At 42.6% G+C, this 10,944-nt stretch overlaps 1 protein-coding gene across 3 annotated transcripts; it reads left to right on the top strand.

Moving 5' to 3' along the window:
• Positions 1-238: 238 nt before the first annotated feature.
• On the top strand, positions 239-10,830 carry gpatch2 (G patch domain containing 2). 3 transcript variants are annotated; one of them, XM_056405792.1, is made up of 10 exons: positions 239-414; positions 1,215-1,458; positions 3,418-3,965; positions 4,144-4,208; positions 4,449-4,646; positions 5,324-5,444; positions 5,850-5,889; positions 6,070-6,134; positions 6,346-6,434; positions 8,791-10,830. In XM_056405792.1, exons 1-10 carry the CDS (start codon positions 365-367, stop codon positions 8,958-8,960), a joined length of 1,590 nt encoding a protein of 529 aa, XP_056261767.1. In that variant the 5' UTR covers positions 239-364; the 3' UTR covers positions 8,961-10,830. The 3 variants fall into 3 exon arrangements, with proteins under 3 accessions (XP_056261767.1, XP_056261766.1, XP_056261768.1); XM_056405791.1 differs by having other exon boundaries at positions 3,418-3,968; XM_056405793.1 differs by lacking the exon at positions 239-414 and adding an exon at positions 492-825 and having other exon boundaries at positions 3,418-3,968.
• Positions 10,831-10,944: the final 114 nt, after the last annotated feature.

Raw genomic sequence — 10,944 nt, 5'->3', positions numbered from 1 at the left:
GTACAACCATTGCATTGTGCGTAGAAGAGAAGAAAACTGTTGTAAGATAAGCAAGAAAATAAATGCCTAAATAATGGCAGCAACCACAAATTTAGACAGAATTAAAAAATCAAAAAACATATCATGTACACATACATTATTACTGTTATTATTACATGGCTATGCGGCTGTGCTCTCATGTCATAATTCCAATTCTAAAATTTCCTTCAGTACTTGAAGGCAGCATAGGGTACTTCACTGTGTCCTCTTGTCGCATATTGATCCAGCTAGCTGATCGTTAGCTTTTGTGTCAGGATGGTGTCTATGGTGTGTCAATGTTTGTCCGTTGTTTCTGGCTAAAGGTATTTGGCATTTGGCGGTTTTAATGTTCCGTGCAGCTAATTTAAAAACCATCGGCAAAGCGGGAACCGGCTGGTAGGTGGTCTTTGAAATCACTCAGACGTAACATATTGTTCACGTCCACTCCACTCTCGTGAATCAGCCGGCTGAAGGGCTGAAGCTAGCTAGGTTAGCTGGCTAGCAGCAAGGCTACTCTGAATATCAAAGGGTTTCTTTGTTGTTCATTTTTCGGCGACAGTCGTTAAAACTACCAGACATTAACGCTGTCATCAACGTTGGTGCTTAACGGTAGTTGATCAGCTTTTAAGATACCAAAGGTGGACGTTTACTGTAGTGGACTTAGCTAGCTACCGAGGAAACATTAGCTTATGAAGCTAATAACAATCAAAATCGCGAACTAAAGCAGGTTCGTGCCAGTGTGAATATCAGATGAGATTGCAAACGACATCCCGCGCTCTTAATTAGACATTTGGGAGATTTATTAGCGTAAGTATTAAGCAATGAACTAATCGGGTGTTGGCTTTAACTTTGCTCGACGAAAGGACACGAATAATGTGTAAATATGTGAATAAATAATTACCGGGCTAACGCTGGTAACGTCAGTTGGCCAGCTCTACAGTTAAGCTAGTTAACGTTACGGCGCTTGCATTGAGACAGACGGTCCTACACTTGCCTGTCGCTTCCTCCACCAATGGCAACTTCCAAATCATGTCTACTTGGATTCTCACACTTTTTTTTACGGCCTTCAGCTCCAACAAGTATTCTAGTAGCACCCATAACCGCCCTGCACACACTGGTTTTTGCCCAATAAAACACATTTGCATTCTTTAGTTGTGGCCCATATTTAAAAGTACACTTTCTGTCCTCCCCTTCAGGCACTTTCGCCGGACGATGGACGAACTGGTCCATGACCTGGTGTCAGCACTGGAGGAGAGCTCAGAGCAAGCTGCTCGTGGTGGCTTTGGTGATGGAGGAGACCATGCACTGGCAGTGGGCTGTTTGCTGAAGAGGCAGGCTCGTAAGCGGAGGGGTAGAAAACGGCGCTCGGACAACCCACACCCTCCCTGGGAGACAGGCCACCTCAGTGAGGGTTCAGAGTCCAGTGTGGAAGAACATAAGGTGAGGTGGGGTGACTGGGTGGAGGACAATGGTTCTTTCCAGTTTAAAACCCTGTGTTAAACTGACTGAAGTGACCTTGAGCAAAAGCACTTCAGACAGTCTTAGGATGATCAGTCTACTTCACCCTGCTCTTTTCAGAAGGGAAAAGAAAAACATACCATAAGAGGGAAGACATGGGAGTTAGCCTTTGTAGTGGTTTTGATATGTCATGATTTAGTGAATGTTTCTCAAGAAACATCTTTTAGTTCCACTGTCACCCTGGAGCTGATAGATAGAAACTTGTTTCCCCCTTTTTTCCTTCCCTAACTGTCAATCACTGGCCTCCACACAAAGTTATGATTGCCCACTCAGTAAAGATTCTTTGTTGTTTATTAGGCAGTAAGGAGTTTTGGACAATGACATACAGGTGCTGGTCAGTAAATTAGAATATCATCAAAAAGTTGATTTATTTCAGTAATTCCATTCAAAAAGTGAAACTTGTATACTGTATACATTCATTCCACACAGACTGATATATTTCAAGTGTTTATTTCTTTTAATTTTGATGATTATAACTGACAACTAATGAAAACCCCAAATTCAGTATCTCAGAAAATTAGAATATTGTGAAAAGGTTCAATATTGAAGACACATGGTGCCACACTCTAATCAGCTAATTAACTCAAAACACCTGCAAAGGCCTTTAAATGGTCTCTCAGTCTAGTTCTGTAGGCTACACAATCATGGGGAAGACTCCTGGCTTGACAGTTGTCCAAAAGATGACCATTGACACCTTGCAAAAGGAGGGCAAGACACAAAAGGTCATTGCTAAAGAGGCTGGCTGTTCACAGAGCTCTGTGTCCAAGCACATTAATAGAGAGGCGAAGGGAAGGAAAAGATGTGGTAGAAAAAAGTGTACAAGCAATAGGGATAACCGCACCCTGGAGAGGATTGGGAAACAAAACCCATTCAAAAATGTGGGGGAGATTCACAAAGAGTGGACTGCAGCTGGGGTCAGTGCTTCAAGAACCACCACGCACAGACATACGCAAGACATGGGTTTCAGCTGTCGCATTCCTTCTGTCAAGCCACTCTTGAACAAGAGACAGCGTCAGAAGCGTCTCGTCTGGGCTAAAGACGAAAAGGACTGCTGCTGAGTGGTCCAAAGTTATGTTCTCTGATGAAAGTAAATTTTGCATTTCCTTTGGAAATCAAGGTCCCAGAGTCTGGAGGAAGAGAGGAGAGGCACAGAATCCACGTTGCTTGAGGTCCAGTGTAAAGTTTCCACAGTCAGTGATGGTTTGGGGAGCCATGTCATCTGCTGGTGTTGGTCCACTGTGTTTTCTGAGGTCCAAGGTCAACGCAGCCGTCTACCAGGAAGTTTTAGAGCACTTCATGCTTCCTGCTGCTCACCAACTTTATGGAGATGCAGATTTCATTTTCCAACAGGACACCTGCACACAGTACCAAAGCTACCAGTACCTGGTTTAATTCAGGCAAAAGGAGCCCCGACTAAGTATTGAGTGCTGTACATGCTCATACTTTTCATGTTCATACTTTTCAGTTGGCCAACATTTCTAAAAATCCTTTTTTTGTGTTGGTCTTAAGTAATATTCTAATTTTCTGAGATACTGAATTTGGAATTTTCATTAGTTGTCAGTTATAATCATCAAAATTAAAAGAAATAAACATTTGAAATATATCAGTCTGTGTGTAATGAATGAATATAATATACAAGTTTCACTTTTTGAATGGAGTTACTGAAATAAATCAACTTTTTGATGATATTCTAATTTATTGACCAGCACCTGTATGTATTTTCTTCTAGTCACATTTCGTCCTGTTTAAATTTGACAGTATTGCTTTAGTTTAGCCTCACTCTGCTGTTGCTTTAGCCTAACGGACATTTTTTTCCCCCAAGTTTCTTAATTTAGCATCAGCGTCACAGTCTAGTATTTACCACATTGACATTTGTTGCAGGACTACCGTGCCAGTACAGGAGGTGTGTCTGCTGCCAACAGCCATGCCCGTGACAACAGTGACTCGGATGAACAACTTGGCCCCAAACGCCGCACCCCCCTCACTGCTGACATGGGGCGAAGCAAGCGGCCACTTTGGCCAGATGACCTGGGTGTCCTGGGGTCTGTAGAGGGAACTCGCAGCCTCAGACGGCGGCGTAAGGTCAAACGTATGGCTGTAGACCCACCTGTAGAACCGGAACCCCCCTCCGTCACCATGCTCGGACCTCCACCTGTCCCCAAAGCCCGTGTTGGTGGAAGGCCACATAGACTTGGTTTGAATGAGGACAGGGGTGCCATGGAGCTGTGTGGAGGTAGCCTGGTAGGGCCTGTGGGAGGGAAGAACAGGGTAAAGAAGAGGAAACTGGCCCCCCACAGGCTGGGAGTGGAGGCTGCAGATGAAGGGGTGGTAGTGGAGAGTGAGGACCCCATCTCCTCTCCAATGGAAGCGTCTAAGGACAAGATGGAGTTGGAGGAGCAGAAGGGCTCGGATGAGGACATGAGTGACAGGTGGTTAGTGTTTTGACTTTTGTTTTATTTTTGTGCTTTGTGTTTCCAGAAATCGCTTCTCTGTCGCTGCCTCTTTATACTGTATGTGTGCTCGCTATTTTTCCTTCTAGAAGACAGTTATTAGCTTCCTCTTGACCACTGGAAATGTCCTTAGTGTATTTTTTATCTTCCTTTGCAGTGAAACCAGCAGTGTCAGTAACAGCAGTGACGGTGGCCTCTACACCAATGATGAGGGGAGACAAGGTACTTATTCAGTTTTGTCTAGAATTATGGGTTAAACTGAAAAACCTATTGTTTGTGTTTGGTATAAACTATATTTGTATATGCAAGTAAATAGGGGGACACCTGTTGTTGGCCTGAGTGCAGCCCAGAAATGCATCGGAACAACAATGTACTACCATTGTCACATGCACAGAAAAAGTTGGAGTTGAAACATGTCTAGCAGTGCTCATGAACCAGGGATCTCTATCCTCTCTCTTCCAGGTGACGACGAGCAGAGCGACTGGTTCTATGAGGGAGAGCCGGGCTCTGGTTCAGGTCCTGGAGGTGCATGTGGGATAGCGGGAGTGGTTCCCTGGTGGGAGAGGGAGACCGGGTCTGAGGAGCTGGACCTAGCTGATCCAGTCTTCAACAGCATCCTCACGGGATCCTTCCCACTCATGAGCCCTGGGGCACAGAGAGGTATGGGAGAGGCTTGGCTCGAAAACCGCAGTGTAATGCGTGTATGGTTAGCTTTTCCACTATAATCAGGTTTGGGGCCGACATAAATTTTATAGTGTTGCTGCAGTCTCACTCATGACCAGTAGGAGGCAAACACTTCACAGTGAGACAAACAAGCATTGTGGCAAGAGGTGCTCCTGTATAGTAAATACAGGGGGCAAAATCCTCTACATATGAACATTGGTTTTAGCATGCAGTATTAAATAGAAACAAATTATTTTAGTGGCCGACTTTTCTCATATAATTAGATATTATTGGTCATGACAATTGACTGGTCTAATTATCCTTAATGTTACTGCACATACCATCTTACCTGAATTTAATTGAATATGGTACATCTTCAATTGTGACTATATTGCGTAGCAGTAGGATTTTTTTATCCTGTCCTGTGTCTCCCGTAAGATAAAGCTGCCTTTCTCTCCCTTACTAATATCCCATTAGTGTACATTTTTGAATGACCTCTCCCTGTGCTGTTTCCACACAGTTTGATGGGACATAAGGGGCTGAGTTGCCTATCGTCCAGCATGAACTTGCCACTGCATTTAAATGTTACGATTATCAAACTGGTCTAATACATTTAAATAATCATATCCTAAAGCATGAATTTTATTGCTGATGAACCTGCACTATGTTTTCAGGTTTCCAGGCTAGACTGAGTCGTCTCCATGGAAACCAGCCAGCGTCTGAGGCGGGATTGCAGGGCAGCTCCAGCCAGGGCTTCAATGATAGACTGGGTAGACAAACCCAGGACTCCCATGAGTGAGTTCTGTCGTTTTACAAATCGCTGTTGATTCTGACTCTTCAGGGTGAGAGAGCAGGGTGAAATCAAACAAAAACACAGTAAAATTGTCTTAAAATAGTATTAAAGCAAAGTAAACAGGAACACAGATCACAGCATGCACAAAATTGATGTGTTCTGTAGTAGGCCAAATATTGATGTTTTTATTTTCATATTACTGGTTTCACATTTGTCCCAGTTTTTGCTTGAGTGCAGACTGATCAATCATCAATCAATGATCTTGGGTTTCTATAAAAGTGTCTGTGGTGGACAAGGGCCAACAGTTCACTTATGGCAAGATATGATGAATAGCAATCTTGGTCTCTGTCTCTGGAACGCTGCCTTGATGGAGATATGGCGCCCTTACACTATCATATCTCCAACAGGCCGTGGTTTAGCTCGGGCTCGAGGAGAGACCATGGACAGGTGAGCCGTGTTTTTGGACTTGATTTTATTCACTTTCAAATAGGTTGAAATGAAGAGTTAAGATTTTGTATTACAAGGACCCAGGGTGTTAAATACACCAGTGTTGTGCTATTGTAAGGATAACTTGCTGACTGCTTAAACTTTTGTTTTTTCTTCTTCTTTCCTCTACTGCCTCCTTAGTTGCACTGGGACCCACGGACAGACAGAGGGCATCGGAGAAGCTGTTCAGTAAAAACAGCCAGCAGGTAAGGACAGCCTTTTAGCTAAAAACACCTGTGATTTATGACCAGATTAATTTCCTTCAGCACCAGCTTTTGTCTTTGCTGCAGTCTCATTGACTCTCTATTGCTTTCACATTGTTTAATCGTGTTTTTCATACGAAGCATACTTTCTGTAGTGTTATTTGCAATCGAACTAATGCTGCCATATTTCTGTCCTGCCTGGCTGGTTTTGCAGACAGACCAGTGGGCACCTGGGCTCTCTATGTACAGGGGATGTCAAGCGGAGGCGAAAAGCAGCCCCCCTCGGTTCCACTGCCCCCTCAGGTATTGGATGCACACCTAGCTACACCTAACACACCATCTGGCACTTATTACCGACTGCCCCGTTTATTGTATTTTTGGCTCTCACTTTCTGTCTTATTCTCCTCCCCCTCTTGGTCGAGCTCAGTATGTTCACCAGCCTGCTTTCCTCCTCGCCGTCTGTCTCACACCTACACTGATGTAAACACAAGGGACTGGGATAGGAAGTGAGGCTTTCACTCTACATTTTTACAAGGGTTGAAAGAAGGGTGTCCGTCAACCTTCACATTTCTCCCTCTCTCTTCCTCTCTCATTATTAAACCCTGCTTTAGCTCCAAACCCCCTTTCCTCCTAAGCTTTGTTGGACAAGAGTCAGCTGGCTAAGTCATGTTGTCACAGCAGAGATACTGGATTAGCTCTTAGCCAGTTACACTTGTGTTTCACCACCCCCTCCCCCAAGCCACTCTTCTTACCTCTGGGCCAGTTGATGCTTTTGGAGGAGGAAGGGTGAGGCAGCAAAGCCTAATGTTATTAGGCCAAAGTCCCATTATACGATATTTTTTCTGGAGCCAAGTCCCCTTTTTTTAATTTTATTTTTTAATCATAATTTGCAACTTATTACCAGAATTGTACGCACAGTGGATTATGAGCTTGTTCAAAAATGTTTCATTGCAGATGTGAGCTCCCTTACTTTCTTTATCCTAACCCATTACTTGTAAAATGAAAATCTGAGAAACAGAGCACACAAAAGCAAGTATGCAGCCCAAAAAAAACTAAACAGTAACTGAAACCCAAATTATATGGTCCTTATTTCACTGAGGTTACTTAAAAATGTTAAGAAAATCAGCCAAAACTTGCAGCAAACACTCAGGTAGTGGGCACACGCAAATTTCATGTACAATAAATTGCTGAAATTGCATTCTCCAAAGTGACATGTTCAGTGATGCGTTGCAAATATTGAGCTTGTCTGATACTCGCTCAGGACCAGTAGGTGCCGACCTCACAGCAGGCTGGCAGCGAGGATCTGCCAGATTCACATCCTGACAATCTGGCTTGAACTCACCTGGGACTAAACAATCGTGTGTAAATGAGAAGGCAGCTTGGTCCTGCACTGCACACAAATAAAGACAGGATTTAAAGGGTAATAGTTCAGCCTCAGTGACTGGACCGTCAACTTCCAGGAAGAGAGAGAACAAAATGACCACTGTCTATTTGAGACAGGCGTAAGCGTCCTCTCACTGGATATATTTGCTACACGACTGGAAATGTGGCTAAGTTGCTTACATGATTACATTGCTTCTATGTATCGTCTTTAGAGGAACAATTTTAATAGAGTGATGAGGAGAGCCCTGAGTAAACATTTCAGATGTTTACTGAGGCTGTACCAGAGAGTATTAGGAATCACAATAACAAAAATAAGCATTTTAACTTTGAAATTGCTAAATTAGCATTACAAACACTAATGCCAGACCTGCAACTAATTTGAGCTATCTGCATTATTTCATGAATCTGTTAATCTTGGCAGCTAGAACCAGCGACTGTTTTCCCTTTTCAATTAATTAAAGTGTTTAACAATTATTGAAATAGTTGACAATTAATTTTCTGCTCTAAAGACACACTGTCCGGCCAAGCGGGAAATCAAATGTGTTAATAATTGTTCTGAACGGCCACATTGGAAGGCAGATTGAAAAGCTGGCCGTTAGGGAGGGAGGAGACACGATATTGACTGAAAATGGGGATAACAGCGCACACTCTCCCCAGGAAGACATTCATAGAGTTGCACTAACAAATGAAAAAGGAGAGCTAGGAAGAGAAATACAATGCCTGGCTCCTCTCTCACCTCTGCACAGCTAGCCAAGTGCAGCGTGAAGAGGGTGTGAATGTCAGATCATTGGTTCGGGAAAGTTACAGAAACGGTCGCACACAGACACCACCCGATCCTAAATTGGAATTGTGTGTGGCGGGGGGGGGGGGGCTCCGACACTATCTGACAATCTGACATGCAGTTCGGACAGAGTATAAATCACAGTTAAGCCTTCATCTGAAAACAAACCAACATAAACATTATAAAAGCCTGCAACTAAATACTGTGTACATTTTTCATTGATCAGCTGATTATTTTCTCAATTAATTGATTTATTGTTTGGTTTAAAGAAATATTGGGAAAATGCCTGTCACAGGTTCCCAGAGTTCAAAGTGGTGTCTTCAGATGTCATGTTCTGACTGACTGACAGGCCAAAACACAAACATATTCAGTTTAGTATTATAGAAGACAAACAAAATCAGTTTATATTCACAATTGAATTTTTACTTCTATTTTTTTCTTGAAAATGTCTGAAACAAGTCTCCCTCTTGTCTAACATGCAACCTCTCTTTTCAGGAGTGGTTGGGGAGAACGCTCCTCCCATCCCAGACACGAACATGGGAAGCCGCATGTTGCAGAGCATGGGCTGGAACCCCGGGATGGGCCTGGGTCCAGAAGGAAGGGGCATCACCGAGCCCATCCGGGCCACACAGAGACCCAAAGGCACAGGTCTAGGTTTCAACTGAACCCCCAGTTTCTGGATCCTGGACCTGAAGCATACTGGGACAAGACTCTCCAATGAAATGTTGCTCAGGGTGTTGAACAATAAAAAGAGGTCCAGAATAAGGTCCAGAATAATCCAGGAATGTGAGTCATAAGAAGGGAAGGAGTGAGGCTTGTCCTAGCAACAGAGTCTGAGCTGAAAGAGAGAAACTTTCCCATATTGGGGAAACTGCAAGACGCCTGGGATATCCACACAGACATGAAAGTGAATGACTGCAGTTGAGCTGGAGAAAATAACTTCTTGTAAACATGTCCTCTCAAGAAACTCCATGTTGGAGAAAATAAATGACATTGATGCCTCATCGTTAGTGTGTTAAACTGGCATGCTGCCTCAGCCCTGTTACCTCAGATGCCAGCGTTACACGCCTCAGACTTGGGGTATTGTTGATTATATACTGAGAGCAGCTCTCTAAAGTGCGGCTGTGATGACAGTGCGGTTTATTTTCAGTCAGTGGTATTGGTTAGTGAATTAATGATAAATGGTTTTGTCCAATATTGTACAAGCATTTTGGAATCAGATACTGTTTGAGTAGGCCATACCTCAAGATTTATTTTAGGTTCCTTTTATTGTAATGAAGTAAGGGTACACTGTATGGATGTGTGTTGGGATATCTGGATGTTTTTACTCATCCATTATATTGTTCAATCGGAATAAGTCATGTCATCAGAATGTTTTTATCTACCCAAAAACAAAAAAGATAAGAATCAAAACCACAATTTTTCCCTTATTTTAGCACCAGTATGTATGCATGTGCAGCTGTGGCTGTGGCAGGTGTCTGCTGATGTTTACTGAGACATCACTTCTGGACATGAGAGGTAAAAGAAAAGCCAATGACTTGCTCCACTGTCCTATTTCACCCAGTTTGTTTAAGTATTATATCCTGACAAATGTTTGTTCTGCAGACTGCAGTATTTTCCTATCATGGCCATGCTCATTGACTTTACACACAGTATATAACAAATGACTATATGACTGTCACGTTAGACATTTCAGTGTTTCCATGCAAATTCTAGTGAAGTCTAGAAAATGAATAAATAGAGCTAATTTCAGTGTCTGCAGAATTTGAAAAAAGTATTGCTGTCATATTACACATTAAAAGGCCCTACATCCCCATGGTTCACAGGTGTTTTCACTTGATTAGCTTGATTAGACCTTTTCTCAGGACTGAGGGCGACAGGCTGACGTCCAATCAGACAGAAATGAAAACAGCTGTGTGGATGTGCAGGACCTAACTCCACTTACACTACTTTTTAAGTTTTAAGTATCTTTTTAAATTAGTTGTGGACCCATTGCTATTCACCTTGTTGATATTATGAGTCTTCATTTTCACTATTGGGTAATATAGCTTAGTTAGCATATTGCCACCATAGATTGTTCAGAATAGAGATTTGAAATGAATTTAAGTGCAGTTGAGAGAAAAAATATGAATTAGGATTTGAGCAGGAAGTTGTACTGTAACTATTTTTTTGACTTTTGTTGTAAGAGCAAGAGGATTTTTTTTTTCTTTCGAGTTAGGCAAAGGCCAATGAAGAGAAATATGAGGTGAGCTGTCAGTGACAAAAAAAATTGTATTAAACTGGGAGACTGCCTAAACTATGTGGCTGTTATTGTCCTTGGAGGCCAATCCTACTGTTCTGGATCATGGCCAATGACTCATTTGGTAAAGAGCCTGACAGATTTCCACTAGCAATCGTGGGGACACATCCCATCACTTTTCAAATTCATATATTTGTTCCCTGAACAGTACAGATTGAGTTTGATTTACTTATTAGAAACTTGCTTACCAGTGTCCTCTGACTGTCTGATTAAAGATGTCGATATTCTCATCTGAACTTCCTTCAGTGTTACTCTGTTCTCACATCAATACACCTTTTTCACAGCAGACATGTTGACTTGCAGGACAGGACTTAATAACAATAAGGAAGATTAAGTGCTTCAGTAAACTA

Source organism: Seriola aureovittata, chromosome 19 (genome assembly GCF_021018895.1).
Source record: "Seriola aureovittata isolate HTS-2021-v1 ecotype China chromosome 19, ASM2101889v1, whole genome shotgun sequence".
NCBI classification, from domain to species: Eukaryota; Metazoa; Chordata; class Actinopteri; order Carangiformes; family Carangidae; genus Seriola; species Seriola aureovittata.
Note: the sequence above shows the minus strand (reverse complement) of the source record. Positions and strands in the feature narration are given on the sequence as shown.